The following is a 19,955-nucleotide window of genomic DNA, read 5'->3' as shown; positions in this document are numbered from 1 at the left end:
TGAACAACAAACATGCATCTAACAACAAGTGAATCTAAGAATCAAGTGAATAAATAATATGATGTACAGAATGAACTGGTGATTATAATAGAATCAGGGACATAAGGGAATGGAGTCTGGCTATTCTTGGGGGGGAAAGGGGAATGGGAGATGCGGGAAGAGACTGGACAAGTGCACCTATGGATGAGGACAGTGGGTGGGGAGTGAGGGCGGAGGGTGAGGCGGGAACTGAGAGGAGGGGAGTTATGGGGGGAAAAAAGAGGAACAAATGTAATAATCTGAACAATAAAGATTTAATTAAAAAATAAAAAATAAAAAAAAATCGATTTTCTTATAAAGTCAGCAGAATGATCACAACCGTGTAGCTAGCCAACCATCTTCAAATTCTGAGTCAAAAAGCCCAGACAGTGTCTAACTAATGACAAAACAAGGATCTTTCTCCTCTGGCTCAAACATATACATAATGACCATTAGAAAAGGGAACATAAACCAAAGTTGTTTTAGCATACTGTAACTGAATTTAGATGCCAGGTATGAAAAAATAAATATTACTAATAAAAAAAAAATTTATTTTTTTAAGGGATAAATGACTTCAAAGAGGAAATAAATTTACCTGAGAAAAAGAACGAGGGTTGAATTCCTTTGCATTGGGATTCAATGTTGATTTCCTCACTTGCCTAAACCAGAACAAATATGTAAATGCCAGTGAAATCTGCATGGAACTTGTGTCTCTAAAGTCTCTTATACCTGACAGTTTTTTAAAAATTGCTAAACACATATTACATTTAAACAATTCTCACTAGAAGATCATCAATCCACTTCATTAAAACACACACACACACACACACACACAATGCCTGGCCAGCATGTCTCAGTGGTTGAGTGTGGACCTCTGAACCAGGAGGTCGATTCCCGGTCAAGGCACAGGCCCGGGTTGCAGGCTCAACCCCCAGTGTGGGGCATGCAGGAGGCAGCCAATCAATGATTCTCTCTCACCTTTGCTGTTTCTCTCTCTCTCTTCCTCTGAAATAAAAATATATTAAACACACACACAGCCCCGGCTGGGTTGCTCAGCTGGTTGGAGCATTGTTTTGTACACCAAAAGGCTGTGGGTACAGTTCCTGGTCAGGGCACATACCTAGGTTTGATCCCCAGCTGGGATGTGTACAGGAGGCAACCGATTGATGTTTCTCACATTGATGTTTCTGTCTCTCTCTCTCTAAAAATCAGTAGAAACATACCCTCCAGTGAGGGTTAAAATAAAATTAAAATATTAAAAAATGAAACACACACACTTTTACCATTCCTTAATCTGGTAGAGACTGCCCCAAAAAGGACAAGTTTTTAAAAAAGTATAATAGCCCTGGCCGGTTTGGCTCACTGGATAGAGCGTCGGCCTGGGGACTGAAGAGTCCCGGGTTCGATTCCGGTCAAGGGCATGTACCTTGGTTGCAGGCACATCCCCAGTAGGGGGTGTGCAAGAGGCAGCTGATCGATGCTTCTCTCTCATCGATGTTTCTAACTCTCTATCCCTCTCCCTTCCTCTCTGTAAAAAAATCAATAAAATATATTTTAAAAAAATAAAGAGTATAATATATAATGTCTTTCTCAAAAACAATCAATAAATACTTTAACTGAAGACAGTAGTAGCCCTTATAAAATATCCTGAAATTCAATCCTTAACATATCAATTCCCTAGCATGCACTATTTTTTTATGTGACAAAGTGTTTCCCACATGACAAACCTTGAGGAAAAGTATAAAAAATTTTCTGCCTCAAATCAAGAATAAGCACTCTCCAATTTATCAACAAGCTGCATTCCAAAAGTTCAGCTGTAACTGGGTTATATGGAGCCCAGAACAAATAAATCAATGGTGCTTAAGTTAGGTTCTGAGGCTAGCCTATAGAAGTCCATTTAATTGATAGTACAAATATTGGATGTGCAAAATTAAGTCAACCTTAACAAATCTAACCATTAACTAAAACACTGTTTCTGATGGACAATGTGAACTGAGTAGGGGCACCAGACACTTCTCTCTCCCGCAGGCAAAGGCAGTTCTTACTCCTGGCAACACAACCAGGAGGTGGCTATGAACTAGCATCAAGGGGATAAAGGTCCAAAAGTCAGTCGTTTTCAACTCCCTGTACATTTACAGAAAAGGCGTTCTTAATTTATGCCTAGGGTTTTTTGTTTTGTTTTGCCAAGAGATGCAAAAATGGGGAAGAAGAGTCCAGGATACAATGACCTAATTTACTTACGTAAGATGTCATTTGTTTGGACAAGTTGTTTGTAATCTGAGAGCTACGTATGAAACAGTCTAAAAGTCCAGATAAATTCTTGAGTTGCAAAGCTCTGAACACCTTAAGAAAAAGTTAACAGGACATGCTAAATGCCACGTTTACTTACTCAGCTGCGTCTTTTTTCTCCTCTTTATCGTCTTTCTCTTGTTTACATCCTGGGCTGGACGTCTGGACTCCTTGGGAGGTGACCTCGGGACCCCTCCTGTGCTCCGTGTGACAGAGGACCGAGGGGGAAATGCTGGGGCTGCTCGGCTTGCTGCTGCCACTGGTGCAGTTGCTGCTGTTATTTTCAATGAAAGAATCCTTAGCATTTGGTTCAATTTTGTCTTTGATCAAATCTCTTGATTTTTCTCCCTCTCTATTTTTGTTTAGCAGTTGATCCACAGATTCAGAAGTAGAACTTGGCTGTAACTAAATAAAGGAAATAATTATACTTAAATATTTTAAGTAACTCTAGTAATGAATTTTCTCCATAACACAAATACACTAACATCATTTGTAAGCATGAAATAAATTGAATAAGGCTTTTTCACACTTTAAGAGTAATGTCTTTATTATAAGACAGTAACAAAATATCTATACACCACAACCACAGTCACCTACGCACTCAAATGTCCTAACCTCAAAAGTTAAATATTTACTGATTGCCTACCGTGTGTCAGAAATTGTGCCTGGTGGGTATAGAAAATATTAAATAGGTTTTCTTATCTGGGTGAGATCAGACAGTCACAAAATGTGGTAAATTCTATTGGATCCCACAGGTAAAAGCAACTTATGGAAAGAGAAGGCTTCTCAATAGAAGTGTCATCTAGTCCAGAGTGTGAAAAATGTTTGGGGAAGGAGGGAAGTTTCCCGAAGGGAATGGTCTATGCAAAATTCAGGGCATGGGAGAAGACGGCCCACTGTGAAACTGAGAGCCCTGTGGCTGGAGCAAGAGTTGGTGCCTTTGCATGAGTGAGTCAAGAAATAACAATTTCACTCAAGAGGAAATGGAAGATAAAGGCACTTGAGAGCTATGTTAAGGACTCTAGCTTTTAATTTTTAGGGCGTTGAGAAGTCCCTAAATAATTTTTAGCAGGTTACAGTGTTGAACAGAATTTATGGTTCATAAAGATGAGCATAGCAGCTTTGTAGAAATGAACTGGAGGGAATAAGTGAGAATGGAGACCCCATTATGGAGGCTGCAATAAGATCAGGGTCTGGCCTTGGGAAGTGGTGGCTTGGAAAGTCAGAAATAGGTGGATTGAGGGAGACCTGACTAGACATGTTGCTTAATATACTTTATTATATCTTCTAACCCGTAAGTAAAGAAGGAAACCACAAAACTCAAGTACCAACCAACAAAAAGAACAGAAGTGAAAAAGACATTAGTGAAATAAGTGATGGAGTTTTTGTTTGCCCAACAGAAGAAATCAAGGCTACTCCTTCCTGAAGACGATTGAAGATGCCATACTCTACAGAAGAAAATGGACAGCTGAAGGAAATAACAAGGAAAGAGAAGGAAACTGCAGCAAATAGCAGTCAAGGTGGAAATGAGCACAAATACAGGCAGCAGCCCCAAGGCACCTGCACAGCAGAAGGGCCGCAAGGATGGAGAGACACAAACTATATCCTCAGCCCCAGGATGGGCAAACCAGTGTCAAAGCCTCACTCCTGAGGCCCTGGGTGTCTGGTAAACGGCATTACATATCTCAGGACATCTCGAGTTTCACTGCATCACCATTGGAGTGGAGGGAAAAAGTGATAGCACATTTATTTGGACTTAGTAATAACTTAAGTCAAAATATAAACATTTAAGTTTTAAGCCAGCATTTGTTCATAAAAGCCTTTAATAGTGGTGACACAGACCAACTGTGTACTAGAGAAGACTTCTCTAGTGTTTATTACAAAGGTCTTTGAGTAAGGCAAAAGTAAGACTTCTGTTGTTTGTATGAAGGTAAACGTATCTGTAGTTCTCACTATGGGCTGGACACTGTTTTGAACTATCTACAAACTCATTCTGTAGTTACAACAGCCTTATTTGATATAGATACTATTATTGACATCTTACAAATGGGAAAACTAAGGCGCAATTCATGCTTTTGGGCATTCTGGCATATATCCTATCTACAGTATAATAAACCTAAGGGAAAACAGATTCTCCCCCCTCTAAAATAGAACCACTTTTTAAAAACAGATATAATTGACATGTAGCATTGCATTAGTTTTAGATGTACAACATAATGATCCAATGTGTTATGAAATAATCACAGTATGTCTAGTTAATAGCTATCACCAGTTACCATTTTTTTCTTATGAAAACTTTTAAGGTCTTCTCTCCTAGCAATTTTCAAATATACAATACAACAGCACTGACTATGGTCACGGTGCAGTACATTGCACCTCCATGATTTATTTATTTTATAACCAGAAGTTTGTACCTTTAGACCACTTTCACCAATTTGAAGGACCCCTGCCTTTGGCAACCACCAATCCCTATCTATGAGTTTGGGCTTTGTTATTTTAAAAATTCCACATATAAGTAAGATCAGATGGTATTTGTCTCTCTCTGTCTTATTTCACTTGTCACAATGCCCTCAAGGTCCATCCATCCTATATAATAAAGCCTAATATGCTAAGTGTCCGGTCGTCTGTTCAACCAATCAAAGCGTAACATGCTAATGATATGCTAAGACAGCTCAACCACTCACAATGACGTGCACTGACCACCAGGGGGCAGGCGCTGCTGGGGTCCAGCCGATTGGGACTTATTGTGGTTTTGATGGTGAGCACCTTTTCATGGATCTGTTAGCCATCTATCTGTATGTCTTCTTTGGATAAATTTCTATTTTGGTCCTATGTCCATGTTTTAATTTTTAAAAAATTAATTTTTTTCTTTGACTTGTGGGAGTACTTTATATATTTTGGAAGTTAACTCATCAGATTTATAAATATTTTCTCCATTCAGTAGGTTGCCTTTTCATTTTATTGATGGTTTCCTTTGCTGTACAGAAAAGCTTTTTAGTTTAATGCAGTCCAACTTACTTATTTTTACTATAGGTGCCTTTGCTTTTGGCTCTCAAAGGAAAAAAAAACCATCAATGAAAGACCAGATTTTGTGAACCATCATAGTTCAAGGACACGTGCATGTCATGAGGGTGGGTCTGATGATTCATTCGCTGAACAACGCAGTACATTACTATGCATTAGCTACTGCCCAAAGCATTGATGGAATCTCAAATACACAGACAGCCAGGCCTATCTTTTACTAGCAATGAGAATCTGGGAAATTATTTAACTTGTCTTTGCCTCAGTTTCCTATGTATACATAGGGTAATAATAAAATGTACTTCAAAGGGATAATAGGACAATAAAAAGTTTATCATATAAACACTAGAGCAGTGTCTGATACATAAGAAATACTCAATAAAAAGGTAAAGCTAATAACATTTTATCTGAATAGAATTATTAATGAATTTGATTACTCAGGCCCCAAACAGTAATAGAACTAAAAATCCTAAAGAGATAGAGTTTTAATGCTATTATCTACCTGGAATTTAGGAGTCAAGTATTAAAAAAGATTTACAGAAAGTTGTGAATTGATAACAAAATGTTTCCTATTAAATGAAGATATTACAGAGACAGTGTGGTACTGGCATAAAAGATAGACATAGCTCTATGGTGGAGAACGGAGTCCAGTAACAAACCTTCATAATTGCAGTCAATAGATTTTCAACAGGGGTACAATTCAATGAAATGTCTTTTCAACAGATGGTGCTGGGACAAGTCATATCAACATGCAAAAGAATGAATTTGGAGCCCTACTTCACACAACATAAAAAAAATTACTCAAGCCCTGGCTGGTTTGGCTCAGTGGTTGTATCGTCGGCCTGCGGACTGAAGGGTCTTGGGTGTGACTTGTACCTTGGTTGTAGATCCCCGGTAGGATGCGTGTGAGAAGCAACCAATTGGTGTGCCTCTCTCACATCAATGTTTCTCTCACTCTGTCTCTCCCCCTCCCTTCCACTCTCTCTGGAAGTCAATGGAGAAAGTATCCTAGGGTGAGGATTAACAACAAGAAAATAATAAAAAAATAAAATATACTTTTAACAAAAGAATACCCAAACAAAACAAAAAAATTTACTTAAAATAATCACAGCTCTTAAGAGTAATGAGAGCAGCCCTAGCCGGTTTGGTTCAGTGGACAGAGCGTCAGCCTGGGGACTGAAGGGTCCCGGATTCAATTATGGTCAGGGCACATGCTGGGTTGCAGGCTCAATCCCCAATAGGGGGCGTGCAGGAGGCAGCCGATCAATGATTCTCTCTTATCATTGATGTTTCTATCTTTCTCTCCTTCTCCATTCCTGTCTGAACTCAATAAAAATATATTTTAAAAAAATAAAAAGAGAGCAAATCTTTATGACTGTGACATATGCTGCTGGTGGAAATGTAAAATAGTACAGTTGCTTTGGCAAACAGCCTGAAGTTTTCCTCAAAAGGTTAAAAACAGAGTTACCGTATGACCCAGAAATTCCACTCCCAAGAGAAATAAAAATATATGTCCACCCTAAAACTGTACACTAATGTTCACAGCAGCATCACTCATAGTAAAAAAGTGGTAGCAGCCCAACGACACCTCAATGAATGAATGGATCAACAACATAGTCTATCCACTGTAATGGACAGACTGTAAAAAGGAATGAAGTATTGATAGATACTCCAACATAAATGAACCTTGAAAACATTATGCTAAATGAAATAAGGCAGTCACAAAAGGCCACATACTGTATGATTCCATTCATATAAAATGTCCAGAATAGGGGAATCTATAGAGACAAAAAACAGATTAGTAGTTGTTTAAGACTTGTGGGGACAGCGGTATTTGATAGCAAATGAGGAGTGACTGCTAAGAGGTATGAGGCTTCTTTTTGGGATGACGAAACTTCTAAAATTGAATGTTATGATGGTTGTACAACTCTGTGAATAAACTAAAAACCACTGAATTATACTCTTTAAAATGGCTAAACTGTATGTCAATTTTACCTCAATAAAACTGTTACAAAAATATACCAACTTATATGCTTCAAAGCAAAAATATTTCTTTCCTTCAAAGCCTAATAAACTCAAAGCAGTGTACTCTAAGAAGGAACTGAATGACTGACTGTAAAAAATAATGTGGAGGAAACAAAAGCAAATGGGCAAGAATATCTATTGCTAACAAAATGAAGATTATGAAAAATAGTATCTGTTGCTTAGAGATCTATTCATATGCAGTGAAAAGAAGTGTATAGGAACCTAACCTAGAAATCCTGTTTGGAGAACTCATACATAATGCAAAAGAAATAAAAAGTTATGGCATTAAATAAAAAAAAAAAAAGAAGAGTCCAGGAAAAATACTCTTCCCTCTGACAGGAGAGTGCAGCTGAGGAATAGTTCACAGGAGGACTTTAGTGAGGGAAAGGCTGATGATCAGATTTTTTTCCCACTGAGAAGCTAAGTTTCAGGGTGATTTCTTGAGTTGGTCTCAAAATATACCTTAATATGCACAGTGTATTAGTAAATATTGAACAAAAGAATGAAACAGTTATCCGGGTGAGATTACAGTATGTTCAGCAAGTCCATCAAAGATTGCTACCACAATGAATCTGTGCACAAAATGTAAATCTGCAACTACATCACCACCCCAGAGTGCAGGGTATCTGACATCACATCAGATAATGAACACCTTGGTCTTTCTCTGCTCTTCAGTGAATCAAGTAATCAAATGAACACCAAATAATAACTTATGGTAGCTTCGAATGTTACAAATTATATTCCCTTTCATATCTATATTGTTCTTATAAAATCTCATGATTTTAGCTACCCTAAAGCATAGGCAAAGACAACTTTAGAATGTTTAGCTTTTTATGCACAGTTCGATGTTTGTGGTTGTATATATAATCCATTTTTATAAACAGATAACATAAAAATTCTTAGTAATGTTTAACATTTATTTTTTAAGATTCTAATGCAACACTTACCCTAAAATCATTCTTAAATTTCTTTAAGTCATCAATCTGTTTTCTATGCTCGGAAACAACTGGTGATATACCTGTAAAATTAGTAACGATTACAGATTTATTTCTAATCTTTAACTTAAATTCTTTTAGGATAGGATGTTAGAAATTAAAATAAATTTGCCCGGTTGGTGTGGCTTAATGGTTGAGCGTGGACCTATGAACCAGGAGGTCACGGCTCGATTCCTGGTCAGGGCACATGCCTGGGTTGTGGGCTGGATCCCCAGCAGGGGTGTGCAGGAGGCAGCTGGTCAGTTAATTCTTCATTGCTATTTCTATCACTCTCTCCCTCTCCCTTCCTCTCTGAAATCAGTAAATATATTTTTTGAATGAAAATAAGTTATTATCAAAATAATAAAAATTTTAATACATTAATTATAGGCTTTAGCATTTGTCACATTATGCATTTAAATATGCACAATACTAAGAAAAAGTGTTGTACAAAAATACTCTATATTGGGCATGAGATTAGACATACTCCTTTCTATTTCTACAGTTTTCCCTAAAGATTTTTTAAAGCTCTCACCTTTATTTTCAACTTTTGAGAAGCTGGGTGATGTCTCATTGGGCTTCATGTTTTCCTTATTCCCTGCAGGAGAGTTCTGCCTCTGATCTTGAAGCCTGGAATCCTTAGCTAGAAAATAATTTTTTAAAAAATTCAAAGTTAGGTAAATGTTAGAAAAGTAAAATGGGAAAATATTCAAAAAATTTTGTCTCCTACTTTTTTGGAAAATAGTATTTCCATTTAAAGAGGCTTTTCTCCTTTGTAGACATATGAAACATCAATAATTTTATGTTAATATTTACTACTCAAGAATGTTAACTCTCTTAACAAAAAACAGTCAACAATAACATATAAAATTAGCAGTATTACTTAAACAGCTAACTTCATTTACATGAAACTTTAAATGTACACACAAATACCTATCTTTGAATAAAGCATACCATTTTTTGTATAATGTTCAACCTGTAACGCTGCACTCTGCAGACAACAGGACGGATTGGAAGTCCTGTCCTTTCTTACATACCCTCAATAGACGGGGTGACAGCTCTGTTAGATGCAGGACTGGCAGGCGTGGGAGATGCAGCTGGAACAGGCATAGCAACAGCTTCCGTGGGAATAATACCAGCTTGGGGAGAAGCAAGAACTGGTCCACTAGGAGTATTTCCAATACTGTTCTGTCTGGGAGACCTGGGTCTGTGAGTTTTGGGGGATAATCTTGGAACTAGAAGAAAAAGAAAACTTATCCATTACATTCTCAGCTCAAATGTCACCTCGTCAAAGAGCTTAAGATCTAGGTAAAAATAGTCCTATCTGACCCCCATTCCCAATTACCCTATCCCAGTGGTCGGCAAACTGTGGCTCGCGAGCCACATACGGCCCTTTGGCCCCTTCCGTGTGGCCACGAAGTTTCAATCGCACTGTACGTGCACGCCCGCACGTGGTATTTTGTGGAAGAGCCACACTCAAGGGGCCGCAGTTTGCCGACCACTGCCCTATCCCATCACCATTTTTCTTTTCCAAAGTCTTAGTAAAAATGGTAATGATTGAGAATATACTAATAACTAAGTACAACTGTAGTTTTTTCTTCTAACTAAATATATTAAGTCTAAAGGCAATATTTTAAATGAAGTTAGAAACTGGATTTCTAAGGTAAGATAAATGTCACTTTAAAAAATAAAGATAGCAATATTCTCTACTAAAAAGTGAGACAGTTTCTTTAAAAAAAAAAAAAAAAAGTGTGTAGCCTGGCTGGTGTGGCTCAGTTGTGAGCATCCATCTATGAACCAGGAGGTCACAGTTCAATTCCCAGTCAGGGCACATGCCCTGGTTGCAGGCTCAGTCCCCATTATGGGGTGTGCAGGAGGCAGCCAATCGATGATTCTCTCTCATCCATGATGTTTTTCTCTCTCTCCCTTCCTCTCTGAAATCAATAGAAATTTTTTTTAAAGGTATGTGTGTGTGTGTGTGTGTGTGTGGATCCCTAAGAAGCAGGCTTATATATTTCTCCTTCCAATAACAAACTCAAACACCTTTTAGCAGCTTGCAACCAATCCTATATGTTCTCTCTTGCCACATCAAGATCCATTCTGCAGTAACTAAGGAAATCGGGGATTCAATTTAGCCAGGAGGGGAAGATAACCCAAGCAAGGGTTCATATGCACAGCCTCAAAATTAGGTATCTAATTAGTATCTAATTAGGTTTCATATTCTATTATAAACACATTTGTAGAGCTCAGATTCAAAGGTATAGAGAAAATGGTTCAATTTGCTTTACATTAGAGGTTCATTACTTTAAGTCACAAGGGTCATGGAGGGAAATTATTATTCAACATTTGCAATTTTTTAAATTATTATAAAGAACAAACTTGTTATACTGTCCTATATGTATTTATAACAAATATGTTTTCACTCTTTCACTCCTGTAATCATGCTTTACTCTCAAAATTCATTTCCAGATCATCTGAATATGTCACATGATTAATGGTAGAAATGGAGAAATACAGATTTTTAGAAATTCTATTTTGTTAACTGAATTGTTATTTACTTATAATTGGAGACCAAAGAAAAAAATAGAAAGTGCAAAGGAATTTACAATATAATTACACATTCATGAAGCTGAGCAGTGTATATCAACTAAAGACATTTAACAGAGTTGGGTATATTTTTGTTTGTTAAGCTTAAAGGTATTTTTTCTTTTAAAGGTTCGATGCACTGATTAAAATAAGATTGTGACCAAAATACGCAATCACTGCATGCCCTCTCTATAGTTATCATGAAAGCAAAACATAAGTAGAAAAAGCAGTCTTAGTTTAATTATAAGATCGAGTCAAAGTGTGTGTACTTTTTTTTTTTTTAATATATATTTTATTGATTTTTACAGAGAGGAAGGGAGAGGGATAGAGAGTTAGAAACATCGATGAGAGAGAAACATCGATCAGCTGCCTCCTGCACACACCCCACTGGGGATGTGCCTGCAACCAAGGTACATGCCCTTGACCGGAATTGAACCTGGGACCCTTGAGTCCGCAGGCCGACGCTCTATCCGCTGAGCCAAACCAGCTAGGGCAAAGTGTGTGTACTTTTTATACATAGCTGCTGTCAGCACATTCCTTAGGCTAGTCACAGATAAATCTTGGGCCTCTCGTGTGTTTGATATTCCGTGTAAGGGAAGTATAGTCAGTAGTTAGTGCCATATACAGATGCCATAGAAACACATAGCACTGTGAGCCCAAAATAAATGTATGTGGAATGAATCAAGCTACTAAGAGGATAGGAAATATGGTCCCTCCAAACGGCATTACATTCTGTACTTAACTTATATTTCAGTACTTTATATATAAAAAGTATATTCATACTTATAAGTAGCATATGAATCTCATCAAAAGTCCATAAATAGACTAGGCAAAAATTTTACTCACTGAGACACTGAAATTCAGAACGATCACAGATTTGCTCTAACATATGATGAGAGTAAGTTGTAGAGCCCAGAATATATATATTTTCCAATTCCTGGTTACTTCATTTTTAATATATACACATATACTTCCTCAAACAGCTTGAGCTCAGCCCTTTTTACATTTAGAATTACAAAATGAACACTGTCATCATGCTCTAATCCACGTGTTACCTACCCCCGCTGACCACAGATGACCACGTGCCCCCCGCTGGACTGGTCCTTGCTGTGGGAGGAGCCACTGCTTCACTCGGTGGAGTATGGGATACAAATTCTAGTCCACTGGAAATGGAACCCCTTCCAGCAGAAACTCTGTGATTTCGAGGGTGTCGCTGGGCCTTTGGGGACATCCTTGGAGGCCCTAAGAAAGGAAGAGCGAACATCACATAAATGCCACAATGTCCATCAGTACAACTTTTCTGCTAAATACATACAACACCCCATTCACACACATCTGATTCTTTCTCTCTTTTCCTTGGTTTGGGGGGGGGGGCGGCCGCATATATATTTTTGGCCGTATTCTTTCAGGATTATTTTGTAGAATGTTATAAAGTTTTATAAATAAATTTTATTTTATTTCTCTTTATTTTTAAAGAAAGGGAGGGATGAAGTTGATGGTAAGAAATCACACAATAAGATGTCATAACTCTTCAAAGATTTTAGCAATTTAACCTATATCCATTCTTTATAAGCATTTAAATATACATATAAAATGCTAACAGAAGTTATGGCTACATGATGCTATAATTTTTATTTTATCATATATACTTTTAGCTTTCCCCTCAAATTTTCTATATTATTTCTAAAATTATAAAAATATTTTTTTAAAAACTAGGAATCCCTATATATCTTTGTATTATTAATATATATGTACATACCCTCCTTAAATTTCTCTACCTCTTCTGCCATGGTAATCAATTTTACAACCCATGCCTTAATCAGTTCTCACCAGTAAGCAGTTCCTCATTCAACAGGCTATGAGCTGAAAATCCTACTGTTAAGGCATGACTTTTAAAACCAGAATAATTGACATTTGGGGAAGAAATTTGCACGATATGAATTATCAAAATTCTACATAATTAATTCTGTCACCCCCTTAACTTTATTTCTAAAGAAGTCTACTGTACTTTCAAACAAAACAGGTAAAAACTGGACAGAACAGCTCTCATCAGAGAAGCCAGACAGTGCCAACACTTGGCAAAACTCCTTCATGTCAAAGCGCAGGCTCCTCACCTCACCTGCTGCCAACCTTTGCATAATGTCAGATGAGTTTGTGTCCTCGGCAGGAATTTAATCATGGATACAATCTTAAAAAGGATGTTAATCTTACATATTATAGTTTTCAACGGGAGACATAATTGACTTCTATCAAAGAATGATTTAAGAATTGGGTATTTGCATATTTTTACATATTTTTTTATATCTCTTAGAAAAAGACTGCTAAAGTAGGTTGGCATGCCTCAATGAAATCAAACTGCAACTTAAAAAAAAACTCATTCTTTTTGGTAATATATCAAATACTTAGAGAAACAAAATATACTCCCCTCTATTAAGCACAGAAAACCACTATATTTAATAGCTTTAATTTTGAAGTTTACACTTAAAAATGCTTCACTGTCACCTACCTACATGATTAGAAAACATTTTTTAATTCCAATTAGTTAACAAGAAACCTAAGATGCAGCATCCCCGAATATGCAGAAGGTGATTTCTGCCCAAACAGTCAGTCCACAAGCAGCCCATGCACCTCACTATAGACGTTCACACTCACTAAGGAGTCCTGTTTACCCAACATAGTCATGACAACAACATCACTTAATTAAACAACGGCCTTTGACAATACTTTGACAGAATTTAACTTTTTGTTTAGTGGCCACCATTACAGGCACTTCAGAGTAAGGAAGTCACCTTGAAGATCAGCGCAACCTGCTGTTGAAGGTTAGCCACTGTAGTCAAGGTCACACGACCTCTCTGATTGGAGGGCAACAATTTATTAAAAAGCAGGCAGCATAGTTTTCTCCGGGGAAGCACTTTACACCAGAAAACCGTATCAGTCTCAACAGAAGCTAATAAAAGGCAATTTTAATGAACGAATCAGATAAAAAACATTTGATCAAAAGGACATTATCAGTCAAAAAATTTATGCACTGCATTTAAGTTAAAATGTGACCTTTCTACAACACATCCATATATTTGATGTGTAGCAATGGCAAATTAGCATCACATATTGACTGAGAATTATATTCTTTTTTCCTACAAGGGCAAAAATAAATAAAAAACAAAACCCTGAAGATTAAAATTCAGATATGGTTTTTATTAACAATTTTACTTTAGATCCAGAACTTCTTCCAGATTCAAGTACTTTCATCATAAAATATTGCAAAGCTAATTTTTTTTAATTCCCCAAACATAAAACCAAACACTATTGTAATCTAAGGGTTGACACAAAAAGGCAGCTATATGGAATGTCCCTCTCAAAAAATATCCCTAAATCACCACTCCTGCCTACGGCCAACAGGTAGGTTCACTAATACCTTGGCCAAGGAGCTATAAAATGATAGGTTCTACAGTAAGTCCAAGACTGGGTGAAGAGTTCATTGTTCGCCATTAATCATCGTATCGGGGAGGCCCTGGGCAGACCTGCTGGGGCTGTAAAGGAGCATCATTACCAGGCAGAGATAATCCCCCTTCTTACAATTCAGGATAGTTCATAGCTTCACACAGCATTTTATCAAATTTCTCTCTAATGAACAAAAGGTTAATAGAAATAGTTTTAATAAACTAAAGTTAAAACACGGAAATTATAGGTTATCAAATAATGAAGAGGAAACTTTTCTAATTATAAACTCACACAGGAGTTAAACAAAGACAAACAAAAACATGAACAAATTGTGGTATTGTACCTTCTGAAGACATGCGTTTAGGCATAGTAGAGACAGGAGCTGGAGAACCATGAGCAGAGGGGTGAGACGGGGGTCTGGATGGCCGCGAGGGGGGCCTGGAGGGCGGCCGTGTAGGGGTGGCTGCCCGAGGTGGAAGAGAGTTGGGACCTGACTGGTAGCGAGAAGGTGGGCGAGAGGAAGGAGATGGGCAAGGCGATGGCCAGGGAACACCTGACAGAACAAATGATATGAAGGAAAGTATAAAAACTAAAGAAAAAAATGAGGGAAAAAAGTAAACAGAAAAAAAAGTAAAATGACAAAAATGATTTCTTGTACATTTTAACCCTTTGAGGACAGTCATTTGATTTGTGATAAGTTTTAGCATAACTTAAACTGACATAAATTCACATTTTACTTTAACCTCCTTAAAGTTAATCTGTTTAAATGAACACACGTTCCCAAAGGGTTAATTAGGATCTACACATACTACTGAAGAAGACAGTTAAGACTTTGCCTATTAATCCTACTTCTACAACTGTTTCTCAGCAAATAGATAAAAGAAGTATAACATATAATTTCACACAATAAATCAGAAAACTCGGGAATAACATTTACATTAGTTGTAGCTTTTGAAACATAATGAAAATAAGCATCAACTATAAAATCCCATTAAAAATGCTGTTTTCTCATAACCATTCCTGATTTTCATCTAGTTTATACTTGAACATAAACTTCAGTCTGAAATCTCATTAAGCAAGTTCATTCAAGTAGAAATAAAACATTACTTCCACTATTTTCTACAGTCATGGGGGTGACAAAGGTTAACATTCATTGCCTTCTCAAAAAACATTTTAATCTTATCAAATAAGGAAAAGGGGGACCTTCTGTATAATTATGCAGCTTTACTTATCTAAAGATAATTAACTCATCTAAGAAACTGCTTAATGAACAATACAACTACAGAGCAGTCATTACCAAATAACTGACACTGATGGATATGCACAGGTCAAAATACAGCTAACATGTAAACATAGCATATCACTTACCTTCATCTTAGCAAACAGTCCAGGTCTCCTCTCCACAGGCTGCCACACACTTGAGTATCATACATTTCCCAGCCCCTTCAGGTTTTTTACTTTGGAAATTCTGTTCATGAACAACTGAAATTCTTTACTCAGTGAGCAAAGAAATTTCACCCCCAATACTAAGTATACAAAATACTCAAGAGTGTTCATTTGGAGAGGAATTCTGGAGAAAGACTCAATAAAATGAAATTGGAAACTTAGTGTTCTCTATTTTTCCTCCTAACTTTCCAAACTTAGATACCTAAAATGGATTGCCCACTTTCCCCCTTAAGTATTAATTACTATATTTCCATACTGTCTACGGTACTGTCTAGTATACCAGACTTATATTAAAGATCCATGACCTATGAGCTATATTCAATCTAGACTTAGAGGTAGAGTAGAAGTATCTCTTCCTACTAAAGATGCAAGTTTCTTTTACTTAAGCTAAACTACAATAGCCATCTTTACACTAAAAGTTGTTTTGGTTGTTTCAAAGCACATTTCATTCGTCACCTTCTTCACATGACTGTTGGTCATGTCTTGTCAAGTCACCTCAAATCTTTTCTTGAAATAAGCAGAATATAAATATATAAGCAAACAGTAAGTGAAAATGAATCTATATTAACCACTGAGTGTTTCACACAGAATAGGATTTTCCATTTAAATTTTGTGTAAATAACTTTATCATTCAGTGTTTTTAAAATTGAGAACCTATCCAAAGTTTCCAATTTCTTTATATGTGGAGTGTTTTTTGTTTGTTTTTTGTTTTTGCCAAGTGAATGTCTTTGGTTAAATTTAGCACTTTATCTTAATACGTGAGTATTTCTCATTATGCTAAATGTATTCTAATTACTTATACTAACTTTACTAATTTGATATCCACAAAGGTAAATTTAAATAATTTTTTAAAGTGAAAACAACTCCACAAAAATTAAGGTGTGCACATTCTTATCATTATGTAAACTTGTAATTATTTAGAAAGCGATATATTTGATCAATAACATTGACAAATTTGGTCAAAATACTTGCCTCCATTAACTACTCTTTGGTCTGAACCAGAATTCGGGTTGAAATCTGATGTGTGAGAAGTGGATCTTGATGCCATGGAGCCCGGTCCAGGCTGGCCCACACGCGGTGAATTCTGTCGCCCACTTCCCCAGGACATGACTTCTCTATTTCTTTGTCCAGGAGGAATATATTTATTTTCCCTGAAAATGAGAGATCCTCTAAATGACTTTATCCTAATAGGAACCAGGCCAATAAAACAAACCTAAAAGTAATTTAGGCAGAAGAGAATTCTTCTTATAAAAAGGTTAAACACTAAACCCCACTCCCAGAAACCCTTTGCTTCCAATTTACTCTGAGTTCTAGCTCCCGCCTTTCATTTCCCTCAGATTCTCCCTCCTCAGCAAAGTTTAACAGACGTGTGTTCATTCTAATCTACTCTGCCTCTTCATGGCTGACTCTATTAAGCATAGTCTACCTTCCTGAAACTTTGTTCTTCCTTGGCTTTCTCTTTGTTTTCTGAGATCTCTTCTCTCTGTGCCTACTCAAGGTTTTTCATGACTTTAATATCAACAATGCTGATGAATCCCAAGTTCCCCTGCCAGTCCCAGTCTCAGCATCTCCCACTGTACACTTTCATTCAAATCACCAGACTCTCAGCTAGGAGTGTGGTGAAACAGAATGCATAGCTTATGCTGCCAAATATATAGCAGGTGCTTTTCAACACGTGTGAATAGATGAATGGAAGATCCGTGAAGCCCTCAAATGCAATAAACGGCAGACAGACTCATTATATCTCCCCTCAAACCTGCTCCATGTTTTCTGTCTCCATTACCAGTACAACCACCAGCCCACTTAGTTATCAAATAAACCTCAGTCACCCCTGGTTTTTCTAACCTTTCTATTGCTAGCCCTGGTCTAGTTGGTTACCAAGTTCTTACACTTGAACTACTGCAACACTAACTGGTCTCCATGGTTCAGTCAGTTCTCAATGTCCCAGAGTTCCTTCACATCATCCCCTGCCTGCAAGGTGCTCTTTTAATGTGACATGTGAAGCCCTTCACTACCTCAGTTCCTATCACCAGTGGCCACCCCTGCACTCTCAACACTCACCCTGTATCCTACACACATAAAACAACTGGCCTTTTCCTCAGATATGTGGCGGGGTTCTTCCACATATCTTTTCACCATGTGAGGAATTCTTCTATTTCTCTGAGTGGCCAACAGATCTATTATGCTATCACAAAATGTCACCCCCTCTGACCCTACAGGCTATGCTAGTTCCTCCTCACTCTGAACGTCCCTAGTACTTTGAACACACCGCTCATCTAAATGAGCTCTTTCAGACCTCGGCTTACTCATCGCTGTATATCCAACACTTGACAACAGAAAGCTGATGTTCTAAAAATACTTTCTAAGATTTCTATAATCTTTTCTCTAATAGAACCTTAAGCAATTCCATTTGCATTTCCTACCTAAGCTACATTAAAGGAAGATGAAATATAATAATAATAATACACCTTCTCACACAGACCTTGAATGGTGTATCCAAAATACTGCATCATGATTTCCTTTAAATACCTAGTGTTTATGCTGTGACTCTCACGTTCACTGGAATTTCTCTGAACTGCTGTGTATTTTTCTTCTTCACTCCTATCATCATTTTCCAGGGCTACCCGGGCTTTGTACTGGGCACTTGATTCAATTTCTTCTGCTAATTGGTTTGCTCTTGCTTCTCGTTTTAAAAATTCTTCTGAATTATCCCTTTCTAAGGGCACCCTGAAACATGAGGAAAACAAAAAGCAAAGTGAGTAAAGTCATAGTTTATATAACTGTCACAACCAACTATTAAGGGAGTTTAGAGTCTGAAATTCTGGTAAAACCGTAAGAGAGTTACGGTGATATATTTACTGGAAATCAAAACTTGAATTATGTTATCTTTTCCCTAAAGGAATATAACATTTCCAAAACCAGTTAAATTGATTATTCCCCCATAACTACTAGACTTGCTAATTTAGTTTATAAAATGTTTATAGAGCATACATTTAGAGTATATGTAAACTATGTGTATTCCCTGTTTTATTGGGAATTTATCAGCTTAGGGAGTAATAGATAATGCTTTCACAGAATTGTTTAATTTAAAAGCAACAGAATTTATTCAACATCATAATTTAAATTGATAACCAAAGACAAATGCATTAAAGTAAAAGCAAACTTTTTAAACTTACGTATATGAAGATAAACTGCTATCATATGTAGACACTACACCATAATGTTCTTCATTATATCGAAACATATCATTGGGATCCCATCCATTAGACTAGAAGAAAATGAAGCTCATTTTTCAAAATGACAAAGTATTTGTCTTCTTTAGTTCAGTTACAATCAATATCTGCATTAACAATATCTATCCTACTATACTAACACAATCTAGAAAATTAATAGGCAAAATTTTCCTTTAGAAATGTTTTAAGGAAAAACTTTTCTTGTACATCAGCCCCTACAAGTCGGTAAATAACTATATAAAACAATTATTTGACAGGTTATTAATAAAAATTTAGAACATTTCAGTTACTTCATAAAACATGAGCCCCCTTAGGTCAGGATTCTCTCCTTTCCCTACTTCCTAACAGCCATCTTTCTAAAGCAGCAGTCGCCAACCTTTCAGACCTCACGACCACCAGTGGTCTGTGGACCACTGATTGGCGACTGCTGTTCTAGAGGGTATTTACTGGAAATCTTGACTGATCATCAGGTCTGTGCGGGACAAGGGGTGTTTTTTGACAGCCAAAAAGATTTTCAGTGTTTTGGAGGAAGAAAGGGAGAAGCCAAAGCTTTCCCTGCTGCATCACTACTTATAGGTGGAGCAGGGTACCAGTTCCCTGCCATTCTCCCCTCCCTTTGGGAGGGCAGAGGCTCAAAGGGAAGGCAGCATGACAGAATAAACAGGCAACCACTGGACAAAGTCACAAGAGCTAGGTTTTAGAACCAGCTTTGCCATTAGTAGCTATGGTCCTCAGCAATGAAATTCTAGGCCTTGGTGCCCTAACCTGTAACCTCAGTATAGACAACTCTACAATCCTATGAGAAAACTACCATTCTCTAAAGCTAAACTACATACTTAAAATTTTTTTTTCTATTTATTGACTTTTAGAGACAGAGGAAGGGGGGAACAGGAGGCAGGAAAGAGGGAGGAGGGGGGAGAGA

The 19,955-nt window shown here is 37.2% G+C and overlaps 1 protein-coding gene across 11 annotated transcripts in view; it reads right to left on the bottom strand.

The window, feature by feature from the left end:
• ATXN2 (ataxin 2) overlaps positions 1 to 19,955 on the bottom strand; it is a 71,344-nt gene that overhangs the window by 30,597 nt on the left and 20,792 nt on the right. For 6 of the 11 annotated variants that reach the window (XR_001364064.1, XR_001364065.1, XR_001364066.1 and 3 more), the window contains 10 exons: positions 18,977 to 19,068; positions 18,330 to 18,527; positions 16,773 to 16,951; positions 14,698 to 14,907; positions 11,973 to 12,155; positions 9,365 to 9,562; positions 8,863 to 8,970; positions 8,301 to 8,371; positions 2,408 to 2,712; positions 614 to 677 (listed from right to left, as the gene is read on the bottom strand). Coding sequence is in view for 8 of the 11 variants with exons in the window: in XM_014547727.1 (XP_014403213.1) it covers positions 614 to 677; positions 2,408 to 2,712; positions 8,301 to 8,371; positions 8,863 to 8,970; positions 9,365 to 9,562; positions 11,973 to 12,155; positions 14,698 to 14,907; positions 16,773 to 16,951; positions 18,330 to 18,527; positions 18,977 to 19,068 (1,608 nt within the window). In the remaining 3 variants the exon portion in view is untranslated. Of the gene's footprint in view, positions 1 to 613; positions 678 to 2,407; positions 2,713 to 8,300; positions 8,372 to 8,862; positions 8,971 to 9,364; positions 9,563 to 11,972; positions 12,156 to 14,697; positions 14,944 to 16,772; positions 16,952 to 18,329; positions 18,528 to 18,976; positions 19,069 to 19,955 lie in introns of all 11 variants that reach the window. The other 5 variants (XM_005876236.2, XM_014547726.1, XM_014547722.1 and 2 more) reach the window with 2 other exon arrangements.

The sequence above is a fragment of the Myotis brandtii genome, unplaced genomic scaffold, assembly GCF_000412655.1.
Source record: "Myotis brandtii unplaced genomic scaffold, ASM41265v1 scaffold482, whole genome shotgun sequence".
Lineage (NCBI taxonomy): Eukaryota > Metazoa > Chordata > Mammalia > Chiroptera > Vespertilionidae > Myotis > Myotis brandtii.
The sequence above is the reverse complement of the archived record's forward strand: the minus strand, read 5'-3'. Positions and strand labels throughout refer to the sequence as shown.